This window comes from Microcaecilia unicolor, chromosome 3 (genome assembly GCF_901765095.1).
Source record: "Microcaecilia unicolor chromosome 3, aMicUni1.1, whole genome shotgun sequence".
In the NCBI taxonomy this organism is placed as follows: domain Eukaryota; kingdom Metazoa; phylum Chordata; class Amphibia; order Gymnophiona; family Siphonopidae; genus Microcaecilia; species Microcaecilia unicolor.
Window position 1 is genome coordinate 356,484,127 of NC_044033.1, and position 25,666 is coordinate 356,509,792.

General features: G+C 43.0%; 1 protein-coding gene across 1 annotated transcript in view; it reads left to right on the plus strand.

Moving 5' to 3' along the window:
* The window catches only part of ARFGEF3 (ARFGEF family member 3), a 236,678-nt gene that overhangs the window by 205,731 nt on the left and 5,281 nt on the right, over window positions 1-25,666 (plus strand). Inside the window, exons 27-34 of the mRNA XM_030198524.1 lie at window positions 1,201-1,345; window positions 2,325-2,453; window positions 7,627-7,803; window positions 14,137-14,251; window positions 17,573-17,675; window positions 19,657-19,788; window positions 21,241-21,371; window positions 24,060-25,278. Coding sequence (XP_030054384.1) covers window positions 1,201-1,345; window positions 2,325-2,453; window positions 7,627-7,803; window positions 14,137-14,251; window positions 17,573-17,675; window positions 19,657-19,788; window positions 21,241-21,371; window positions 24,060-25,278 — 2,151 coding nt within the window. The remainder of the gene's footprint in view (window positions 1-1,200; window positions 1,346-2,324; window positions 2,454-7,626; window positions 7,804-14,136; window positions 14,252-17,572; window positions 17,676-19,656; window positions 19,789-21,240; window positions 21,372-24,059; window positions 25,279-25,666) is intronic.

Sequence of the window (25,666 nt, forward strand, 5' to 3'; positions counted from 1 at the left end):
ATCTCAACCCACTGCCAACCATCAGGCAGCAGTGGGAATCAAACCCAGTTCCATAGGTCCGCAACCTGCTGCACTAACCCATTAGGCTACTCCTCCACTCCAGCTTTATGGCTGACGTAAGTCTTTGCTGCTAAATACATATGCATGTTTATACCTAGTTAATGCTAACTGTTCTGTGAAGGAAATAGTCACCTACCTTCCTTTATAGAATGTGTGCATATATCTAGGCACATTGTTAACAATTATCTCCTTAGTGTGGCATGAGAGAGAATAAGCCTGTCAACGGAACAATTCAAACATTATCACAATGGAATTTTAGAGAATCTAGTGCAAAGGGTTACAAAGGCTGCCGCTAATACATCATTCAAGGATGCAAATATTCATTGTTTTGGTGCAAGAGGATAGGGGAGATGCTCTAAACGGGACATATTATATAAGCTCTGTTCTTCATCCTATCCACAATAATATACATAAATGATTCTCCATACAAGGCTTGCAAATTGCAGGTGACATTTCAGAATTTTAAAGGAAACTGTCATGCAACTATAGTTTAGTAGCAATGATTAAAGTAAGCTGGTTGCTATGTTGATCCACCTGGATGCATAAATTCCTAAATGATAATGAAGCTGTGCTAACCAAACCATACGTAAAACAACAAAAAGGGCTTTCACTAGCATACACGCTCATGTTCGATTCCAGACAGCACCGGCGTTTATGCCTTTCATTCCTTGAGAATTCAGGAGGCACTCTGTATACGTCAATTTGAAGACCCCTGAAGAAGGCCGGTTGGCCGAAACACGGACCGTGTAGGGTCCTAATAAACTTTGGAGCTCTTACTCTCTATGGTTTTTATCTGGTCTGTTTTGGTTTTTCTTCCACTCTTTTTGTTGTTTTACGTGTGCTTTGCGGGAGACTTGGACGTTTTTTTTGTTGGTCTAACCAAACCATACCCATCCTGTGTGGAGGCAAACCCATGACAAAGTGAACTGAATGTGCAGAGCAAGACCGAAGGCAAAATACCTGACTATCAAGATGGATAAGAAGGAACAGAGAAGCCCTGGGTGGGTGGGGGCAGTGGTAAGTAGAGGAGAGTGAGTCCACTGAAATCTTTGCCAGTAGGCTGCATGGATCAGGGTTATGTGTGGTCTGCTTTAAATGGCAGCAGTTTTAATTGGTTTCTTTTTGTGTTCCTTCATTTAGTTGCTTGCCAAAATCTACAAAATGCCCTTGAAACCAGTGTTCCTCAGTGGACGACTAGCTAACTTATCCCGAAGGGTACAGGAGAGATCAGCAAGCAGTGAGGATGGAATTGATGCCATCCTTTCCGAGTTTGACGATGATACCGGTAGGTGCATCAAATAATGGTCGTCGTTGGCCAAGTGACATAAACCAGTGGGTCTCCAAACAGGAATCAGGAGATGGGCTCACAAAAACAGGGCTGCTCCCCCTCCCTCTGGATCTCCACTGTGATTTATGCCCTGTATTGGCAGCCAGTGTGAGGCCTGTGAGTCAGTAAATGTTCACAGGCCCTTCTTCCTCCTCCTGTTAGACTGCAAACCCATGCAGAGCACTGGGATCTCTGAACATACATTAACATACAGGGAGGGGGCTGGAGGTCTGCTATTTTGTTTTTATCATCATCTCGGGTCATGTGAATCTTTAGTGTCAAAATGGGGCCATATTGGATAAAAGCTTGAGAACAGTGTTAGGCAAATGTATACTATTATTTGCATATATTTAACCAGGCATTTCCAGTGTATTCAAATAGAAGTTTTAAAACCTTATGGAGCCTGCAGGAGTTACTCCTGTTCTTTTGAGTGAATAGTCAACACACTGAATTAGCATTACATAATGAGCCCTCTTCTTTATTATTAATCTTATACATAGTTCAGTCAGTTTGCTGCACTGAGAATGCTAAAGAAAAAGGACTAGAGTCCCTGGATCTCTGATTAATACCTGCAAATTTCTACGTTCAGTAACACAGTGCTCAGAATATGAAAAAGGATAGTGAGTGAGGAAAGAGGGTGACCATGGGACACAGAAATATGCATGAACCTGGTAACACAGACTTCCTAACTGAAAGCACAGAATAGAGGGAAATCCATTCAAAATGTCTGATAAATCTGTAGGAGGTTCAGTTTGTTGGCTGTCGGGTTTTTTTTTTTTTTTTTTTGTAGAAGCAGTTGTTTTTCTAATGTAAACTACATAACAGTCGGTCAAGGTGCTGTTTGGTGCAAACCACTAAGTAAATTTCTGAACGTGGTTCCAAGTAACAAGTTGACTGCACTACCTCACTGACACCTATATGTTTCCACTCCCTCTAGGTCTTATTGAAGTCTGGATCATTCTGTTGGAACAGCTGGCAGCTGCCATATCCAACTGTCCCCGTCAACACCAGCCTCCTACTCTGGAGTTACTCTTTGAACTGCTGAGGGAAGTCACCAAAGTACCTGGTAACTACAGGACTTTATAGAACTTATCAAATAGAAAAAATAAATCTTGGCCTAGTAATAGATCAAAGCCCTGGAGAGCTACCACCAGCTCACAACATATTTTTGTTGGATTTGCAAGACAAAGCAAGGCTATTATGCAATCACGTTAATTAAAAAAAAATCACATTCCATGTAACATTCTCAGTCATAGTCCAATGGAGAAAGCCATACATAAAGTCTCGCTTAGTAGAATGCCAGAGATTTACTTTTCATTGTTGCCTATGTTACTGTCTTTGGTTTGTGAGCATGCTACAGAGGTCTGCTTATGCATCTGCCCATCTCGATATACTGAGTGCAAAATGCATAGCACAGGGGCTGGCAGTGTTTTTTGGCAATATGATAGGATAAGCAATACGAGTTCAAGGAGCTCTTATGTCACAAGAGGGTCCTATGGAGGTATATGCCTAGTGTAATAACCACACCTGTCCATTGACCCTCCATTTTCTGTAGACCAAGTGTATCCAACCTCTGCCCTTACCAAGTCAGGTTTTTAGGATTTCCCCAATGAATATTCATAAGATCTATTTGCATACAATGGAGGCAGTGCATGCAAATATATCTCATGCCTATTCATTGGGGAAATCCTGAAAACCCGACCGGATTGCGGTCCTCGAGGACTGAAGTTGGACAACCCCAGCTCTAGAGTCACCAACACTCCTTCTGCCAAACCAATTACAGGAGTCCCCTTTCCTTGCTCCCTGCTTGGCGTGCATCAGTGGTGCTGAATTCGGTGTGATCACAAAAGGGAGTGGGAAATTGACCCTGCAAACCAGAGTCAAACGAGTTGGCTTTGAATGTTGATAAATAATATATTTGATGAAGACTTGACACAGTACTGTGTTTCGGCTGTGAGCCTGCTTCAGGAGTCTTTGTGTAAAATACATAAAACCATCAGTTGGTCACAGAACGGTGATACAATAGGTTAATGGTCTTTAAAAAGACCGTTAGTGAGAAATACGTAGGTTCAATGCGTGATGTGCTGTCGTGGCTCTAGATAGAAAAGAATTCGGTGTTGCATACATTACATACACTAAACAAACTTTGCATGCACTATATTTGTGAATTCGTAGAGCAACAGCACACTAGTAGTAGACCAGGAGAGAGAAGCAGTGCAGTGCAGTGTTCTGTTCCTTGCGCGGGTCTGCAGTCCCAGGACTGCACCGTGCACAGTATGTCATAGACAGATGGACAAGATCTGGTCATAGGCATTTTGTAGAAAAAGAAGAATCTATGGTTTCAGCACTGTAACGGGCAGGTAGTATCTCTCTGATCTTTAATTCATCTCCCTTTGACGTCTAGAATATTTTATTGATATAACCAATTTTTACAAATCTTGCAGTTTTCCATATTGCTGGAACAGTACCTAGACCCACAACTTATCTCTACTTTCCCATTGTTCCAAAGGTTCCCTAGCCATGCTGCATCGTTATGATTTTGATTCTGCACCACACACCTGCTACGTGCAGGTGGGAGGGTGGACATTTCAGTAACACTGCCTGTGGCAGCACTTTGCTTAAACTGCCAAACAAAACAAGTGAGGAAAGCAAGCAGAGCATAGCTCATGGAATTTTGTCCAACCCCCCTCTACATGTGTCTTTCTCCCTGTTGTTTTTGTGTGTTTATGTAACCAGGAGAGGAGAGGGGGAGGGCAGTTTGAATGGCATGGTTCCCCAACATTCCCTTGGGTTGGAAAACATAAAGCATGAGTCAAATGTGTTATTGTATCTAACCCCATTAGATACCACCATCAACAGATTTCAAAGGACGGATTTTACAGTTAATCACAGGCAACAGATAGTGCCGTGTGTCTCCACCACTAGGAGTCAGTACATACTCCATAGGAAAAAGAGAGGGTCCAAAAATCAAGCAAAGCAGAACAAAAAGCACAAAAAAACCTTCAGGAGTAAGTCATTGGGAAAAGACCCAATTTTTTTTTTAGAAGAACCCAACACGGGCTGTGTTTCGGCGAGTCTACGCCTGCATCAGGGGGTCACTTAAGTTTGCAGAGCTCTTTACAGAGCAGTAGCAAATCTGCCAATAAAAGGGCTTAGCTATCAATAAGGACACACTGCAATTACAAGCCTGCTGGTAATATCAAAATATACTCTCTCAGGGCGTATAATAAAGGTAAGTATCTTAGTCAGCCAAAGCATACTCCATCCAGAATCAAACTCCACTGTCCAGTCACTAGATGTCACCATACATAGAAACCATTAAAGATATGAAGATCATCAAAAAAAAAACGAAATAAAGTACACATCTTAATTACTAAGAGCAAGCCCAACAAGGAGGGAGATGTGGCACAGGCACACTTTTCCTATCCAAGATACTTGAATGTGCTGTTCACCGCCGTTGCCTTGACTTTCTTTCATCTCAAGCTATTCTTGATCCACTTCAATCTGGCTTTTGCCCCCTTCATTCAACTGAAACAGCACTTGCTAAAGTCTCCAATGATCTGTTCCTAGCCAGATCCAAAGGTCTCTATTCTATCCTCATCCTTCTCGATCTATCTGCTGCTTTTGACACTGTTGATCACAACCTACTCCTTGATACGCTGTCCTCACTTGGATTTCAGGGCTCTGTTCTTTCCTGGTTTTCTTCTTATCTCTCCCAGCATACCTATATACTCTAGTGAATCCTCCTCTACTTTTATCCCACTGTCAGTTGGTGTACCTCAGGGATCTGTCCTGGGACCTCTTCTTTTCTCCATCTATACTTCTTCCCTTGGTACTCTAATCTCATCCCATGGTTTTCAGTATCATCTTTACACTGATGACTCCCAGATCTACCTGTCTACACCAGAAATCTCAGCCAAAATCCAGGCCAAAGTATCAGCCTGCCTGTCTGACATTGCTGCCTGGATTTCTCAGCGCTCTCTGAAACTAAACATGACCAAGACTGAGCTTCTTCTCTTTCCCCCTAAACCAACCTCTCCTCCTCCTCATTCTCTATTTCTGTGGATAACACTCTCATCCTTCCTGTCTCATCAGCTCATAACCTTGGGGTCATCTTCGACTCCTCCCTCTCTTTCTCTGCACATATTCAGCAGACTGCTAAAACCTGTTGTTTCTTTCTCTATAATATCAGCAAAATTTGCCCTTTCCTTTCTGGTCACACTACCAGAACCCTCATCCACACTCTTATCACCTCTAGCTTAGACTATTGCAACTTGCTTCTCACAGGTCTCCCACTTAGCCATCTCTCTCCTCTTCAATCTGTTCAAAATTCTGCTGCACGACTAATATTCCGCAAGTGTCATTATGCTCATATTAGCCCTCTCCTCAAGTCACTTCACTGGCTTCCTATCTGTTTCTGCATACAGTTCAAACTCCTCTTATTGACCTATATAGTGTATTCACTCTGCAACTCTTCAGTACCTCTCCACTCTCATCTCTCCCTACATTCCTCCCCGGGAACTCCGTTCACTGGGTAAATCTCTGTTATCTGCACCCTTCTCCTCCACTGCTAACTCCAGACTCCGTTCCTTTTATCTTGCTGCACCATATGCCTGGAATAGACTTCCTGAGCCGGTACGTCAACCTCCATCTCTGGCCGTCTTCAAATCTAAGCTAAAAAGCCCACCTTTTTGATGCTGCTTTTAACTCCTAACCCTTACTCACTTGTTCAGTACCTATATTTTATCATCCTCAGTTTAATATTCCCTTGTCTGTTGTTTGTCCTGTTTGTCCTAATTAGATTGTAAGATCTGTGCAGCAGGGACTGTCTCTTCATGTTCAAGTGTACAACACAGTGTACGTCTAGTAGCGCTCTAGAAATGATAGTAGTAGTAGTAGTCAGGGCCACCGAGAGACTGGGCCGGGCCCCGCCCTCACCCCCCCCCCCCCCCGAGGTCATCGTCATCGCCGGCCCCCTCCACCCACCCCCCTCCGTCCACCACCAGGCCGGGCCCCCCCTGAATTCAAATCATAGCGCCTCACCTCGACTTCACTCCATGTGAATGAAGCGCAGCAGTGGCAGTCTGCAGATCGCCTCCCTTCAGGCCATCCCTCCCTGTGTCCCGCCCTCGCGCAAGTTACGTCAGACGAGGGTGGAACACAGGGAGGGAAGGCCCGAAGGGAGGCGATTTGCAGACTGCCGCTGCTGCGCTTCTTTCACAGGAAGCGAGGTCGAGGTGAGGCGCTATGATTTGAATTCAGGGGGGCCCGACAGTGGTGGATGGAGGGGGGCAGGTTGAGGGGACTGTGGCGCCGGGCCCGGGGAATTTTGTCCTCCCTGCCCCCCCCCCCCCCCCCCCCCTCAGCGGCCCTGGTAGTAGTAGCAGGGAAAGGAGAGCATAATAGCTTGGGGTGGAGTACCCTTTATATGTGATTGTGTCTGTGTCAGCTCTGTGTTTGCCTCTGACCAGAAGGTGAGAGAAAAAAGAGGCAATTTAAATGGAACAGCTTCCAAATCACAGTATTTCTGTGTTTCGGTGTCGGCAATTTAAATGGAACAGCTTCCAAATCACAGTATTTCTGTGTTTCGGTGTCTGTGTTCTGCAGCTGTTGAACTAGCCTCACCCACAAAAATACATTGGAGCATTTTGGAGGGGACCGTTATTTCTCTGGAACCTTGGGTCCAGTTTGCCTCATTTTCAAACTCAGTATGTCTTTTCCTCTATTCCTTCCCCTATCTCCTCCCCACTGCCCCCAAAAGCCAAATTTGGCCCTGCTTTGTTCAGTTTTCATAGAGCTATTTTTGCCCCTTGTCAGACAGTTTTGATCTTTCCAACATTACATTGAATAGAATAGAAAGGAATTTTGTAAATGTAATTGATCATTACTGGAAGGTCATAAAATCTTTGAAACAATGACATGGAAAGGGTAAAAATGAGAGTGAATCCTGACCTATTCATAGCTGTTGCACATCAGAACTAAGTTCACAAAAGTGTGTTAAGAGCCTCATGGTCAAGACACATCTCTGGTTGGCATCTAGAGCCCTTGAGAAAATAAAAAGGCCAAAAATCCCATCTACATCCTGTTCCGTATGTGAACATTAGTGCCGGTCTGCAGATTTGCTTGGAGTACATTAACTTGGCGCTGTTGATGTTTTGAGAGTATTTGTTGTGTAGTGCAGGAAGGGGTGGGGGAGAAAGGGTTGAGTGTTATCACTGTCTGCATTCCTTCCCTTTCAGGTCCTGGATTTGCCATCTATGCTGTTGTGCAGCTTCTCCTGCCCGTGATGTCCCTGTGGCTCCAGCGTAGCCATGGAGATCACTCCTACTGGGATGTTGCATCCGCTAATTTCAAGCATGCCATTGGCTTGTCCTGTGAATTAGTTGTTGAGCATATTCAAAGTTTTATTCACTCAGGTAAGAAAGTCATATGGAAATGTTAAGTTTAATAAATTAGTTTATTGAATTTTTTTTTTTTTTGTAGGGATTAGAAGGGGGGAGGTGGGTGGTATGGGTTTGTGATTTTCTTTATTGTGTCTCTGTATTTCTTACTGATTGGTTTGTATCAGGATGTTGTTCCTTATATTTTGCATCACTAGTTTGCTGTTTTATTGATATTGTGTTCCTGGCAGTTAATAAAAAATATATTTTTTAAAATTGCTTTCTTGAAGTATTAGTTATATAGTTTAACACAGAAGCATAAAATGCGATAGCAGATAAGATCATAAAATCAATGTCATCGCCTGTTTTCCTTTCTTTTTCCTTTCTAGCTCATCTCTGCTTTAGGAGTGGAGAATTAGACTAATAGAGCAATGTGCTGAGAACAGTGGCGTTCCTAGCGTGGATGGCACCCGGGGCGGATCGCCGATGCGCCCCCCCCCCCCCCCCCCCGCCTGCGAAATGACACCTCCCCCCCCCCCCGGGTGCACGCCGCTGGGGGGGGGGGGGTCGCGGCGCGCGCCTGTGGGCTCCGACTTCGCGAACTTCGCTCGTTCGCTGCAGCTCCCTCTGCCCCGGAACAGGAAGTAACCTGTTCCGGGGCAGAGGGAGCTGCAGCAAATGAGCAAAGTTCGCGAAGTCGGAGCCCACAGGCGCGCGCCGCGGCACCCGGGGCGCACCGCCCCCCCCTTGGTACGCCACTGGCTGAGAATCAGGGAAGCCCAGTTCAAATCTTACTATGCCTCCTTGTGATCTTGGGCAAGCCATTTAACCCTCCATTTCCCTATCCTCTCCCATCCCCAAACCCCCCCGCCACACTCACTGGGACCTACCCATGGCTGAGGCAGTGTTGCTGGGCAGCAGCAATACTTCACCACTGCAACTCAGGATGACACCTGGAGCCAAGATGGCACCTTTGCCTTCTAGCACTGTGGGTGTCACATCTTGTGATTTCTTTTGTCAAGGGTTCACCTAGAGATGCTCCATGAGAGGATTTTAGAAGCTTCAAAATTGTTCAGTGTTTTATTCTTTAGACACCGGCCTGTTTTGTCTTAAGGCCTTGAAGATCAAGTAGAGTTTTAGGTTTGGCCCTGTGGAGTAGTGGTAGCCAATGCAGTTATTGCTGGAAGGGTGTTATGTGGTTACAACGCTTGCAACCCTCTGAATTAATTGGGGCTGATGCAAATTGTGCTCTGACCCGTATACAGAGTATTACGGTAGTCTTGGCATGATGTTACATTGTATGGACAGCTGTGATCAGACTCATTTTCTGGTTGTATGGAGAGAGATTTCATAGTTGCTTCAGGTGCTAAAAGTAGTTTTTAAAGGTTGACTGAATTTGTGGGATCAAAGTAACTGATGAGTCCAGCAGTATCCCAAGACTTCTGTGATTTGAGGGGGAGTTCAAGGTGGATCCCCTGTCTTGGTTTATGTGGCGATCGTTAAGCAGGGACATAAGAACTATGTATTCTATACGCAGGTCTAGGGCCTTAACAAAGCATATGCGACCACACAGAACACAAAGGAAGCGGGAACACCAGTTGTACCCTCTCCATTGCCTTCCTTGCTTAGCTGTGACAGTAGGTGGGGCGGAAGCACTAAGCACAAGATGTGTTTCTGCCATGGGGCGCTCCTGCCCAGGTCTGACATGAGTCTGCCCTTATGGCTACAAATACTTTACCCACAGGGTTTGTACCAATTTTCAAAGCAAAATTACTTCATAGTTTTGCTCTGTTTATTGCCATGGGTACAAAGTAGCCTTGGTACTTGTACCTGTGTCCTGTGTTTTGAGCGTGCATAAATTTAAAGCATACTATGGAGCTCGTTTTCAAAAGAGAAGAATGTCCAAAAAGTGGCATAAATCTGCATTTGGACGTTTTTCTCACAAAAACATCCAAATAGGTATTTTCAAAACCAATTTTTAGATGTTTTTTTTCTATGAAGTCCATCAGAAGTGCGTTCAGATCACAAGGGGGTGTGTCAGGTTGCGTGTTAAAGGCAGGATCTGTGCATTCCTAACACTTGGATGTTTAGCCATAATGGAACAAAACAAAACCTTCCAGGACTAAAACTAAGACGTTTTGAGCTAGATCTGTTTTTTTAACGAATAAAGCACAAAAGGGTGCCCTAAATGACAAGATGACCACTGGAGGGAAACAGGGGTGACCCCCCCAATACCCCCCCAGTGGTCACTGACCCCCTACCACCCCCCACAAATGTGATTTTGCAACCTCTGTAACATCTTCAGATGTTACGAGCCAGGTCTATTAGAGCAGCATGCAGGTTCCTGGAGTAGTGTAGTGGGCAGTGCAGTGCACCATGGAGTGGGGGACTCTGGTCCCTATCTCCCTCTACCTGTCATATTTGTGGTGGAAACTGTGAGCCCTCCAAAACTCACCAGAAACCCACTGTACCCACATATAGGTGCCCCCTTCACCCATAAGGGCTATTGTAGTGGTGTATAGTTGTGGGCAGTGGGTTTTGGATGGGTTTGGGAGGCTCAGCAGACAAGATAAAGGAGCAATGGTGAGATGTGTACCTGGGAGCATGTTTTTGAAGTCCACTGCAGTCCCCCCTTGGGTGCCCCATTTATCTTCTGGGATGTCTGGGAGACCAGTCTACTAAATACGCTGGCCCCTCCTACATCCCAATGGCTTGATTTTCTACGTTTTTCACTTGGACGTTTTTGTTTTGAAAATGAACCAAAAAAACAAAACATCCAAAGCACAAAACCTTGTTAGAAACAGTATTTTCTAAAACCAAAAGGTAGACGTTTTTCTTTTTGGAAAATGGACTTCTAAAGTCGGGCTTAGACATCATATCGAAAATGCCCCATCCACGTCACTCAGTGTCACAAAATGCCTAGCCACCCACCTTGGGCTACCCCACGGCCACTTAGAGGGTCTTTCCCCAGCACAGCTCAGGTCCGCCTGTACCTGCCGCTTCTGACCTACACTTTCACCCTCATCCTAATTGTAGATGACAGAAAAGCGTGGGAATTACAGAATTTTAGTCACATTCCTGCATAAGTGGCCTCTTCTACAATACTGACTAGTAGAAAAGTACTTTGCCAGTGGACAGAGTGCACGAATATGTCCATAATTACGGACATTCCAACTCCAGGGTTAGCTGCATGGTTGGTGTAAGTGCTGATGCTTTTTTTCAGCCTCTTGTGCTAGCAAAGTACAGTCTCACTTATCCAACCATCTGGCATATCCAGCAGAACCCCCGGTGATGTCAAGTGGCTTCTGTTTCCGTTTTATGAACCTGGGACCCTACTTTTACCACTGTTGTGAGCTGGAACCCTTCTTTTACTGCCTTTTGTGTATTGTTTGAGAAGTTACCATTGTTTTCCATATTATCCAACTTTAATTTATCCAGCAATGGGTTGATCCCGTTTAGGTCAGATAATCGAGGCTACTGTATTCTGTAAAGAAAAGTGGACACCTACTTTTCTTTGTAGTATAGGCTTGAGAAAAGCACCATAACCAGCACTTTTAGTAGGGGTCTTATTATGGAATTACACTCCTAGGGCTAGATTTTGTATATGGTGCCTGAAAAATCCATGCGGAAAAAAAAATTTGCCTAGGCGTATTCTGTAAAGTGCGCCTAAATTTTATAGAATAGGCTTAAGTTTCCATGTGGTATATAGAATACGCTAAGTGGCTCTCTACATGATAAATTTGGTCATGTCTATTTAGGCCACGTTTTACTTGGTGTAAATCCCAACGCCTAAATTATGTGCAGGTCGGGTGTACTCTATAATAATTCAAATCAGGTCTTATATACTGCTAATATCACCTGTTTAGGGTTCAGTGCAGTTTATATCAGCATATAGATTTTAGAAACTCCCCCGCCCATGGTCATGTCCCCTTTTCAACTATGTGACTTAGAATTTAGGCACACTGCTTTATAGAATACATTTAGCGAGTTTTGCGTGTAAATCTCAATGGCAATTACTGCTGATAATTGCTTAACATCCAATTAACAATGCTGATTATCTAGTTAACCAATTAAGTTATACACGTTGTTATAGAATATGCTTCGATTTCCATGTGGAAATTGAGGTGCCATATATAGAATCCCGGATATAGTGACGTACGTTTACCCAAGCTGAGCAGAGGCACTCATGAGAGCAGGGTTGGGGAGAGGTTTGCATTTATATACATACTTACATAAACAAGCACACAAGTTAACCCAGGAAGTGTGTGCATGCCAGAAAGCAGGTGTAAATGTAAAGTATGCACATAAATTGAGGAGTAATTTGCAAGACAGAAGTATTTCAAATTCATTGTAGTCATCAGAGGAGACAGTTCATCAAAGTATGCAGAAGCAGCTCTCATGCAGTTGTGCTAAGGTAGCTAAAGAGGGGAGGTTGGCCAAGAGGCACACACTAGTTGGAATCCTGTTACCTGTACTGTCTCTGCAGTATGTTATGACAGTCAGTTTAACAATACTGTGATGCTCCAGTCCTAGCACCTACATAAGTATTGCCATACTGGGACAGACCAAAGGTCCATCATGCCCATCATCCTGTTTCCAACAGTGGCCAATCCAGGTCACAAATACCTGGCAAGATCCCAAAAAAATACAAAACATTTATGCTGCTTATCCCAGAAATAAGCAGTGAAGTTTTCCCAAGTCCATTTTAATAATAGTCTGTGGACTTTTCCTTTAGGAAGCCGTCCAAACCTTTTTAAAACCCCGCTAAACTAACCGCATTTACCATATACCCTGGCAATGAATTCCAGAGTTTAATTACACTTTGAGTGAAGAAACATTTTCTCTGGTTCTTTTTACATTTACTACTTTGTAGCTTCATCGAATGCCCCCTAGTCCTAGTATTTTTGGAAAGAGTAAGCAGACGCTTCATGTCTACCCTTTCCACTCCATTCATTATATTATAGACCTCTATCGTATCTCCCCTCAGCCGTCTTTTCTCCAAGCTGAAGAGCCCCAGCTGCTTTAGCCTTTCCCCATAGGGAAGTCGTCCCATCCCCTTTATCACTTTTGTCGCCCTTCTCTGCACCTTTTCTAATTCCAGTGTATCCTTTTTGAGATGCAGCGACCAGAATTGAACACAATATTCAAGGTGCAGTCGCACCATGGAGCGATACAAAGGCATTATAACATCCTCATTTTTGCTTTCCACTCCTTTCCTAGTGATACCTAATGTACTATTTGCTTTCTTGGCCGCCGCAGCACACTGAGCAGAAGGTATCAACGTATCATCAACGACGACACCTAGATCCCTTTCTTGGTCCGTGACTCCAATCGTTGAACCTTGCATTACATAGCTTTAATTCGGGTCCTCTTTCCCACGTGCATCACTTTGCACTTGCTCACATTAAACGTCATCTACCATTTAGACGCCCAGTCTCGTAAGGTCCTCTTGTAATTTTTCACAATCCTCCCGCAATTTAACGTCTTTGAATAACTTTTTGTCGTCAGCAAATTTAATTACCTCACTAGTTACTCCCATCTCTAAGTCATTTATAAATATGTTAAAAAGCAGCGGTCCCAGCACAGACCCCTGGGGAACCCCACTAACTACCCTTCTCCATTGAGAATACTTTAACCCTACTCTCTGTTTTCTATCTTTTAACCAGTTTTTAATCCACAATAGGACAGTACCTCCTATCCTATGACTCTCCAATTTCCTCTGGGGTCTTTCATGAGGTACTTTGTCAAACGCTTTCTGAAAATCCAGATACACAATATCAACCGGCTCACCTTTATCCATATGTTTGTTCACCCCTTCAAAGAAATGTAATAGATTGGTGAGGCAAGATTTCCCTTCACTAAATCCATGCTGGCTTTGTCTCATTAATCCACGCTTTTGAATATGCTCTGTAATTTTGTTCTTTATAATAGTCTCTACCATTTTGCCCAGCACCGACGTCAGACTCACCGGTCTATAATTTCCCGGATTTCCTCTGGAACCTTTTTAAAAAATCAGCGTTACATTGGCCACCCTCTCTCCTTACAATGAAGTTAATTGACTAATATATAAACTTCGGTCATGTAAGGGGTCATCAATTAAACACAATTTAAATAATTCCCTCCTACTTATCAATTATAATATAAGTATTTTTTGGACCTTCAGAAAGCCAGTCATCAAAAGATATATCAATGGAACCTTTCTTCCCCAATATTAATCATGCATTCTCAGAGGTATGAGATAGGTAATGTAATTATTGCATGTTGTGAGTACGGTTTATCATATGAAGAAAGAAAGATATAAGTGGATTTTGATATATAAGTGTGAAGATATCAGAAACTTAACATTAAAAGTGGACTTCCTCTCCTTAGACATTGGCTATGAAAGTTTGATCAACACAATGCTGAAGGATCTCTTCAAGCTGCTGGTAGCCTGCGTGGCCGAGCCTACAGAGTCCATCTCCAGGGTTGGCTGCTCCTGTATAAGGTAAGGCCATAATACTGTAATCAGCCAGTGGGCAACAAAGCCTGTCTGATATTTGTGTTTATATATTTCTGAATCTGATTCCAGCCTTTTCACTTTCTTTCTAAGGACAGTGTAAGATTTTTTTTATAGGGTTTTTGAAGGCACAGACCTGACGATTAATGCTGAACTGTCTTTGTCTGTCTACACAAAGAACTGAATGTGCTGGCAGTCCATACAAGCAGCAGGGAGTGGAATGGATTGGAGGCAGTCACCTGTGCACTCCTCCTGCTAAGAATCCCTTCTGTGCTACTGCATCTCTTCTCATCCTTCCCCCCCTGTCCATCCAACTGTCTGTCTGGCCCCAAATCTCCTCCTTTCCACCACTGTCTCCTGTTACATTAGTGCCTGGCCCTTTCTGTCCAGCAGTCCCCTATTGGCTTGAGTCCTGGCCTCGTCCCTACAACTTTACCGCTGTCCCACAAATTACTCCCACTAATTTTGCATCACCCTTTCCCCAAAATCTCAACCCCTTCAGGTGCCCAGTTCACAAAGAGGCATATTTTCAAAGCACTTAGCCTTCCAAAGTTCCATAGGTTTCTATGGAACTTTGGAAGGCTAAGTGCTTTGAAAATATGCCTCAAACTGTGTCACACCCAAAACATATCTCCCAGCAACTGTCCCACCACCCTACATACTACACCACCCACAATAATTACCGTCCTGCAACTGTCCCACCCCCAAAACTAGCCAATTCTACTATCCCACCTCTGCTAACTGCCACACACCCAAAAATACTCCCCAACAACTGCCCCACCACACTGCTCTCACCCCTAAACGCTATTCCTCCAAGTGCCACTCAGCACCCTGTTAACTGCCTCTCCCCCAAATACTACCCCCTCAAATTGCCCCTCCCCAAAAACTACCATCCTGCAAATATCCCCACCCCTAAAACTACCCCTCCAATTGCTCCACCACCTTGCAATGCCCCACATCCAAAAAAAATATTCCTTTAATAACTGCCTCCCACCCTCAAAAAGTACCCTCATGCAACTGCCCCACTTCTAAAAACTTCCCCACAACTGCATCTGCTCTAAGAAATAGCTTCTGTAACTGCTCCACCACCCTGCAAACTAACTCCACAAAAGAGACCTCCTTTCTAGCAAACCACCACAACACCCCCCCAGCTACCCCTCAGACACAACACATGCAGTGCTTTCACAGAAGTCAAACAATGGAGTAATATGGTCAACAGGACACTTCAAGCACACCAGGAAGAATAGTAATAGTTACATTTAGTTTATTTTATAAAATTTAGTGACTCAACATGGCACCGTGTTTCGGCCAGAGTGCCCACCTCAGGTATGATTTTTTTAAAAAGCCTCACAAGGATGCTAAAAATGGATACAGTCTTTAAAAAGACTATTGAATCTGAAAGCACAAACAGCGCAGTGTGTTGCCGTGATTGCTGTGCTTCCACAGAAAACACGTGTACATATATGCATGCATACACGCAGAGAGGTTCAAAAAGGATATCACAAGCTGTGCTCTGCATGCTTTCCCCACTCGTTTATATATTGAACCTAGTGAGGTCAATATTCAGCCATCAGCGGTGAGCGTTTTGCTGACTGACGACAACATCATTCCCGGATATTCGAAGCCAAGGACCTGTCCAGGCTTAAACTTTGAACATCCAGTTATTTTTAAGCCAGTTAACACATAGCCACTTAAGCCGATATTCAGCACTTAGCAGCCATGGGTTAGCACATAAAGATAGGACACATATCTATGTCCATTAATGCACAAACCCTAGCCGCTTAAATGCTGACTCCTCCCCCAGAACGCCCCCCAAGATAGCCGGCTCTGTGTTTGGTACTAGCCGCGATATTCAGCGGCACTTAGCTGGTTAAATGCCGCTGAATATTTGTGCTAGCCCCAACCAATCGATTTAACCAGTCAGCGGCCAGCTAAATGGCTTTGAATATCAGGCCCAGTAGTTGTCCATGCAGGAAAAAGGGCAAGCAGATGATTTGCTTTAAAATAAAAGTGAATAGTTCAGTCCAGTGGTTCCCCAAACCTGGTCCTGGAGGCACCCCAGCCAGTCAGGTTTTCAGGATACCCACAATCAATATTCATGGGACAGATTTGCATGCCCTGCCTCCACTGTATTCAAATCTTTCTCATGAATATTCATTGTGGATATACTGAAAGCCTGACTGGCTGGGGTGCCTGCAGGACAAGGTTTGGGAACCACTGGCTCAGTCCCTTCCGAAATTAAACTTAACATTGTTTTGCCATGATAAAGACTTCAGTGAATACAGTAGATTGCAAGTTTGTTCTGTTCTGTGGTGCTTCAGCGTGAGTGACTTTTGACCTCACTTATTGGTGATTTATAGACGTGTGGATTATGGGCAGAATATTCCACATGTTTAAACAGCAGCAGCGATCCAAGGAAGGACAAACACAGCAAGAGTTTATCCAAATGTCAACTTTAATGGAAACAGGGCCCAACCTGGCCTAGTCATTGACTTTTGGAATTGGACCAGAGCTTTTTCTGTGCAGGTGTTTATCTGTGAATGTATTGTGGAAACCTACGTGTGACCCCTGACGAAGGTTTTTCCAAAACTTGGCCGGGTTGGTTCCTGTCTCCATTAAAGTTGACATTTGGATATACTCTTGCTGTGTTTGTCCTTCCTTGGATCGCTGCTGCTGTTCGGTTGTCTGTTCTGCTTCTGCAGTACACTGTTTCCTGTTTGTTTCTGTTCATACCAAGCAATATATAAGAGCGTAAGAAGTATCATGCTGGGTCTAGCCATTGGTTCTTCAAGTCCAGAATCCCATCTCTGACAGTGGACAGTCTGGATCACTAGGATCTACCCAGCAGATCCTAGTGGAGAGATCTATCATATGTTGCTCATACCCAGCAGTAAGAGGTGACAGTACCATGTCTCTAATAGCTATTCATGGCCCTGTTCTCTGGAAACTTGTGCAAAGCAGTTTTAAATCCAGCTATGCTACTAGCCGTGACCACATCCTTTGGAACAGTTCCACAGCTTAATTTTGTACTAGTTGAAAAAAATGCTTTATTCCAGTTTCTTTAAAATATACCACTTGTTAGTTTCTTGCAGTGTCCTCTAGTCTGTTCCCTATTAACCTGTCAGTTGTGATTTTATAAACTTTTCATATTTCCCCTCACTCATCAAGCCTTTCTTGATGTATACAAAGACAGTGTACAAAAGTTTCTCATATAACCAATTAGTCCTGGTCTCACTTTCTGCCATGTTTCTAAAATGAAATCTCCATTGTTTGTATAGAAATGTAATAGAAGGTTTTATTGGCTCTCAGGTATGTCCTGGTTACGGCTGGGCCTGTGTTTACTGAAGAAATGTGGAGGCTGGCGTGCTGTGCCTTACAGAATGCTTTTTCTGCTACTCTCGAGCCAGTGAAGGTAAAAAAAAATCCCTGAGCTGAAATCTATTCTGTTCTTAAAAATTATTGTCCCAAAATTCACACCAAGCACAGCAGGAATGCTGAATAGAAGAGCTGATGGTATAAAGTCATGGACAACGATTGGACCTAGTAACTTGAACTGTAGTCTCCCCCCCCCCCCCCCCCCCCCCTTCCATCCATTCAGCAAGACATGGGGAGCACAGCGTGCAAAAATCATTTATCTAGGATAAAGCTTTGAAAGTTGTCCATCCTGTATGCAAGTAAATTGTGCACAGTATTGCATAATGCGTCTCCTGGAGTAATCTAATTGTGCAGTGGGTTGAGAAGCTGGGAAACTGAGTTCAGATCACACTGTATCTCCTTGTGACTCTGGGCAAGTCACTTAACCCTCCATTGCCCCAGATACAAAAAAAACTTAGATTATGAGCCCACTAGAGTCAAAGAAAGTATGTAAAACACTTTGGTTGTATCTTAAAAAAGGGGTATATCAAATCCATGTTTCCCCTCTTATGATCATTTAGGGGGAAACTTTCCTAAAGACTGGATTAGATTGTGAATGGTTACATTATGAGTAGTTGTGCGTTTCCAAACTGCATGTGTGCTATTTGAATACCAAGCCTCAGTGGGTACTCTTTCCTTAACAGTACTCAGAGTAAAAGGATGCATGTACTTTTCAGTTTGAAAGCTGGTGCAAAATCCACAGATAAAAAGTACCTGGAAACTTTGCAACAATGTGGGTAGTCTGAGAATTGCCCTTGACATCATACCAGTCAAAGTTCAGGGTTCTGTGTGCTAAGCATTTTCCCCATAGATCAGTGCTTATCAATCTTTTTATGGCCATGACCCCATAATAGCAAAAAAAAAAATAGTGACTCCCAACCCCCCCCCCACCCCACTCCTTTCCTAGAAATATGAGGTAAGTTGTTAGTTGAATCTCCTCTCACAATATAGCTTGCTAAAATCTAGCCAGCTTCTTAGTTAAATGAATGGCTACAGAGCATATACCCACCTAATTCCTTATGAGGAAAGGGGTTTTCATATTATATACAGGCACTTATTTTGTGCCTGAGGCAATGGAGGGTTAAGTGAGTTGCCCAGACTTACAAGGATCTGCAGTGGGAATTGAACCCAGTTCACTAGTCGCAAAGTCCACTGCACTAACTACTATATGCTACTCCTCCACAATATAAATAGCTGGAATTTAAAAAATCACCTCTCTAAGAGCTTCAAAAGACCTCAGTCGTGCAGCTCAATGAACTTAGCTCATGTCATCAAGATTTATGCACGACCTACTCCATTGGTCTTTAACAATTAGTCATTGATAATTCTTAAAGCATTTAATTTTAATTGTATTTATTAATGAAAGTAAAAACTTCTCTTTGTCGGCTCGGGTGGATTGTCTGACATGACCCATATTTCGCAAACTGCTTTCTTTGCTGAAGGCTGTATGTTGGCAAGTTGCATCTGGCTATTGAATAGTGGGCATGTCCTTGAGAAAGCAGTTTGCGAAACATGGGTCATGTTGGACAAGCCACCCCTGAGCCAACAAAGAGAAGTTTTTACTTTCATTAATAAATACAATTAAAATTAAATGCTTTAAGAATTATCAGTGACTAATTGTTAAAGACCAATGGAGTAGGTCGTGCATAAATCTTGATGACATGAGCTAAGTTCATTGAGCTGCACGACTGAGGTCTTTTGAAGCTCTTAGAGTGGTGATTTTTTTTAAATTCCAGCTATTTATAGAATATTGTAATTTAGGCATGAACATTATGCCAGCCATAGAGGCACAAATCTGAAGGCTCGCCTAGGGTACCTAATACCCTTTCTTTAGCCCTGATCTAACCCACAAAAACACAACTGCATTGTAGACATCATTCTGCACTACTAGGTTGTGCTGTGCCATCAGACCACCACACTAGGGGGTAGCTTTGCCCTTCTCACTTGCAGTGACAGCTGGATGTCTTGTCTCCCTTTAGAACTTACTGGGCTATTTTCACAGCGGTTCTGAAAACTTTTCCGGGGATGCCTGTGAAGTGAAAGTGGCAGCTCCCTCTCTTTGTCCCAATGCTGAGGTGGAATACTGGAGAATTCGAGCCATGACGCAACAGGTAACCAGCCAGCTGATGCGAGAGATAAAGTAGTACAAGTCAGAGGCCCACACAGAAAACATAGGCTCACAGGTGACATTTTTTTAGAAGAAGAGGGAAGCTCATGAGCAGAACAGTGTTCAAGATCTTAGTACCTTTTTTAAAGTCTCATTTTACTGTAGAGAAAAATTCAAATCAGGAATGACAACATTGTTTAGTTTTCTTGAAAAGAAAATTAACCAATAATAGTTGCTTACTTAAAAGCCAATAATGTAGTTCAATCATAAGACTCTGATGAAGGCTGAAGAGATAATTAATTTATTGAGACTTAACTGCCTTTATGAAGAGATATGATTAGGCTGTCTCCTGCTTGATTTTTGTATGTTATAACCCTGTCTTGTAGCTAAATTCTGCATGGTGTCTGAAAAAAAACATGACCCTCAACATTTTTCCAAATAACTTCAAAACTTCCTACTGCAGCAGAAACTTTTGCTTGAAATTCGAGTACTTTTATTTTTCAACAGGATGGAGCTCCAGTGCATTGAGCTTGCAAAACAGTTGAGTGCTTAATCCCAGAATTCATTGAGCCAACAGCTCAGCGATGTTGAAGACTTTGTTTATGTGTCAAGGTTGAAAGAGAACATTTTAAACACAGATTATGAATTAATTAAGAAAAAACTATTATACTAATGTATTTTCAAAGGTCATGCTAACCCCCCTGTTTACTGAGCTGCGCTAGCGGCTGCCTCACGGCAATGCCAACACAACCCCTTCAAAGTAAATGGGCTGTGTTGGTATTAACACATGACAGCCGCTAGTGCAGCTTAGTAAGCAGGGGAGTAAACGTGTAAACAATTGCAAAGTATTTTGAAAATAATGTAAAGGGTTCTGATTTTTTCCAGACACTGTGTAAATTTTTCAAAATTATCCAGCACAAGACTAGAAACACTATGAAGGCAACAAACTGGGTCTTCAGCTGAGTGGAAAGTTCAAGTAAAATAACTTCTCTTAGTAATACTGTTTTGGTTTATAGTAGAAAGTTCGCATGGGCATGTACTTGCCCATACCTTTTCTACAAAAGATCACAACTTAAAAATCACCAATCGGGTAAAATTTAGCCTTGGCTTTTGGTGTGCATTGTATTGTGTCATTAGACCTGTGGAGTAGGTATTTCCTGTAGGTAGGTTTTTTTTGTTTGTTTGTTTGTTTTAATTCCAAGAAACTTTATTATTTTTTTAAAGAACAGTGAAAAAAAACAATAGGTTACATGTCCGTAGGTAGTTCTGAGAGGTGTTATGAAATCACTTACAATATATGTACAGTTGTACTTAGCACTGTGCTGGAGTGCCAGTGTGCTTCTCTCTCTCTTTGTTTTTCCTCATATTGCAGCCAGTCATTATGGAATATGGTATTTGCTGTCCATCTTCTGTGGTACTCAATGAATGCAGGTATTGAACTGCTTATGCTTTTCAGGTATTCATGTTGGATACCCAGTGCTCGCCAAAGACGCCAAACAATAAAGAAGGCTTTGAACATGCTCAGTTCTGTGTGCTCATCATTGATCTGCCTCCTGATGAAAAACCCAATGGACACACCCAGAAAAGGTAAACTAATGTGCCAGATGAGCTACGAGTGGCAAAGTGGAGAACTCTGTGACACTGTCATAGCTCATGTGTCTCTTCCACCTGTGCCCTCTTAAATGGTTATTAAGATGCAGTGGCATCGTGAACACAAGTTATGACTCTCAGAGCTGCCGTGCTTGAAACTCCACGTGGAAAGGAGGGTTGGGAGTAGGGTTATGAATGGGTTATAAATGGTAGGAATGAAGGGGGAGAGGGATGAGCACCAAACAGGACAAATGACACTCCTGCCCTCTGCAGTCCGTCCCCCCTCTCCCTTAATTCTGTGTCTTCCTCTCTTGCCTCTTTATTTAGCAATGTGCATAGCTAGCTCCCTTTCATTTTTACAGCCAGCGGAGCAGACAGCACTGGACTTCCGTAGCACACGGTGTCTTCTGTTCCTTTGTAAGAAATAACTTCCCAGTATAGGACCTTAGCACCATGGGAGTTTTGTATTCGTTATAGTCATGAGAACATCTTGTATATCATGGCTGTCAACTGGATGCATGGAGACTTCTATTCTTTCCAAGGCATATGGACACCATTGTTAAATGACCTTCAGAAAATGCCATATGTCACATGTGATGTTTGATGTAAGTTGCCTGAAGACCACTGCTAAACAAAAACATAGTTATACATTTTGAATTACACAGCAGTCATGGCTGTTCTTCTCAGATGGCCAATGGGCACTCTGCTTGAGCACATCGAAGGGTGTTCCTGTTACTTATCAGTGGAATGTTTTTCAGTGACTGCACCTGCTAAAACAACACTTCTGCTCATGGTGGTTCTGTTTATGATCTGTTTTCTAACCTTTGCATGTTCAAATCGTATCTGCAGGCAATCATGATATTTAATGGTGTGGGGTTTCTTCTCTCCCTCTCTTTACTAACGCTGCACTATATGACAGGAAGCTGGGGTAAGGGGATTCTTCTTTTTCATAAGTTATTTTGAAAGTTGCAGTTTCAGCTTGTTATTTACCAGCAGCTGTAAATAAAAAGATGAAAATGCTATATGGGACAGCTTTTCTGGCAGTGAAGAGGTGGTTCCAAGTCTGCATATGTCCCCCGTTATTTTTACAGAAAACAAAATGCGCAAAGATGGATAACTAACTTTTAGAGAAAAAAATGACAAAGTTTGAGGTGTGGATTTGAGAACATTATGGTACTATTTGGATAGTGTCATGGCGATCCAGGGGTGGAGCATAGGCGAAGCCAGAGACTATCCGGGCACTATTGATATCCAGTGCTGTTATCCAGATAACTACTATCCAAGCAAATAGGATCAGATTAATTTCAATCCTGACTTGTCTGGATAGCTTTCTAGGTATCAGCGTTCAATACTGGCGGTATCTGGATAACTCGAGCAGCTGCCTCAGACCCAGATATTGAGCTTATGTAGCCGGATATAGCCCAATAACTCTAGGGACTGGGACAGATAAGTCAAAATAGTAAACTTTATTACAGACTCGACACAGATCTGTGTTTCGGCCACAGTCCTGCCTCAGGAGTCTTGATAAAGACCTTTTGGACTTGGATTCGCCGCACCGTATGAATACGTCTCCAGGGTGATCTTCCTAGCTGTATCTATATAAGAACAAGTTATACGAGTTCCTTAAGGACAAATAGATCAATAGCTATAACAGTTTGCTTTGATTTTAGGTATTAATCCAGGGAGAGTCTTTTTCTGGAATAATAAGACAATCTGCTAAAAAAAACAAATTTAGCAGTAATGAACTGGAATTCTTTCTGCTTTGCCCTCCAGTTGTAAAATTGCTATAGAGCAGTGGTTTTCAACCCAGTCCTCAGGGACCACCTGACCAGTTGGGTTTTCAATGAATATGCACTTCTTCCATTGCATACTAATATCTCTCATTCATATTCATTGTGGGTATCCTGAAAACCCAGAGAGCTGGGTTGAAAACCACTGCTACAGAGAACAGTCATAGAGGCAGCTAAGGAAGGTTGAGCACAGCAGAGTTTTGGTCTTCCTGCTGTTACTTCCAGTGTGGAAGTTAGATAAGCCAAAAGCCAAATGTACTGTACAGCAATTAACACTGCGGCTGACATTTATCTTTAAAAGAAGGCAAGGCTGAAAATAAATCCTAGCAGTGTCAAAAGACTCAATGGGCCAATTGCTCTTTACCTGCCTTCACATATTACATCACTGTCCTCAGGCATCTAAGGTTTCTGTAATATTTTTCTTTCATATGACCATGCTTTTAAAGAAAACTGCACTGCTGCCAAACTGAACTTACCAGAAGTATAAATTTGTAATTTTGAGGGAAAAAAAAGAATGATTCTTTGCTCACCATTGCTTTCCTATTATTTTAAAAGTTAAAATGGTGGGTCTTCTATTGATTCAGCTGTATAGTAAATATACTTTTCTTCCTAATTATTTTTGGTTACCTCCAACTGTGAATATCACTGTGGTGTCTGTACTTGAATCAGAATATAACCAAAAAGAGAAAGCTGGAGGATATCGACTACAGATCACCTTGAAGCCCCAAATTATTTTTGCACATTCATTTTCATATGCAGTCAGGGCTGAATACCTCTGAAGAGCACTGAGTATAGATCACAGGCTTTAAGATGTGATTTTTTTTCTGTTTTTTTAAAGTATCCTTTTAAGAGCATTGGCTGTATTTAGACTCTTGTTTTTTAATTTTCTCTTAAGTATCCCTTTTAGGACAATAGTAGTCAGCTTGTTGTCTCATCAAGTGCTGCTTCAGAATTTATACGATATTTTGCTGGAAGAGTTTGTGAAAGGGCCCTCTCAGTTGGAGGAGAAGACAACTCAAGTGCAAGACTCCAAGCCTGCTGGTTTCCTCAGATATATCTCCATGCAGAACTTGGCTCTTATCTTTGACCTGCTGCTGGATTCCTATCAGACAGCCAGAGAGTTTGACACCAGGCCTGGACTAAAGTGCCTGCTGATGAAAGTTTCTGGTATTGGAGGAGCTGCCAACCTATACCGCCAATCAGTCATGAGCTTCAATATTTACTTCCAGGCTTTGATCTGTGCCCTTCTGACCAATCAGGAGAACATTACATCTGAGCAGGTAAAGAAAATCCTTTTTGAGGATGACGACAGAAGTACGGACTCCTCTCAACAGTGTTCTTCAGAAGATGAAGACATTTTTGAGGAGACAGCTCAAGTCAGCCCTCCAAGAGGGAAAGAAAAAAGGCACTGGAGGGCCAGAATACCATCTCTGAGTGGCCAACCAGTCAGCAATGCTGATCGGGCTTGGTTGGTCAAAAGGCTGCACAAACTGTGCATGGAGCTATGTAATAACTATATCCAAATGCATCTGGACCTCGAGAGCAGTGCAGAGGGACTCCCAGTTCTTAAAGGAGACCATTTTTTCATCCTACCATCATTTCAATCTGACATCTCTACTCCCTCAACAGGAGGGTTTTCTGGGAAAGGTACACCATCTGAAGATGACCGAAGTCAAGCTAAAGATTATCTTGCAGAGAACTCAACATCCAAAGTTGTAATTGGAGGGGTGGTGCCGCCACCAAGTCCTAAAATCGAAAAGAAGGACCAAAGCAGGAAAAAAGAATGGTGGGAGAGTGCTGGCAACAAAATCTATACCATGGCCACTGACAAAACCATCTCAAAACTGATGACCGAGTACAAAAAGAGGAAACAGCAACACAACCTTTCCACATTTGTTAAAGATACCAAAGTGGATAAAAAAGGGGAGTCGACATGTTCAAGAGGGCAGGATTCTCCTGTCCCCCAACGACCTCAACATCTGGTAGACCAAGGTCAGATGAGGCATTCCTTCAGTGCAGGCCCAGAAATTCTGCGGCAGGAAAAGCGGCCTCGCTCTGGTTCTACAGTCAGCACGCACAACATTTCTGTACGGGATGCTGAGGCACAGATACAGGTATGGCACATTCTGTAAATGTATGAAGGAAACAGGACACACATGTTTGGAAAGCATACGGATCAATATTTAAACTCCTCAGTCAGCATTTAAACATTTTCCCAGATATTCTGCACCAGCAGCTATCCAGGTAAAACTGCAGTATTCTGCACTGTTGTCTGGACATTTAAGACAGCAATTTTTCTGTCTTCTGTCTGGATAGATTTTCAGGTAGCAGCGCTGAATATCACTACTATCAGGATAATATTCCACTCTATCCCCAGACTATCTGGATAGTGCCAGGGTGGTCTACGATTTTCAGTGGCATTATACAGATAATGCCACCGAGTATTGATGGATGGCCCTAGTCAATGGCTCTTATTTAGCAGGTGTTGCTACCACTGTTCCC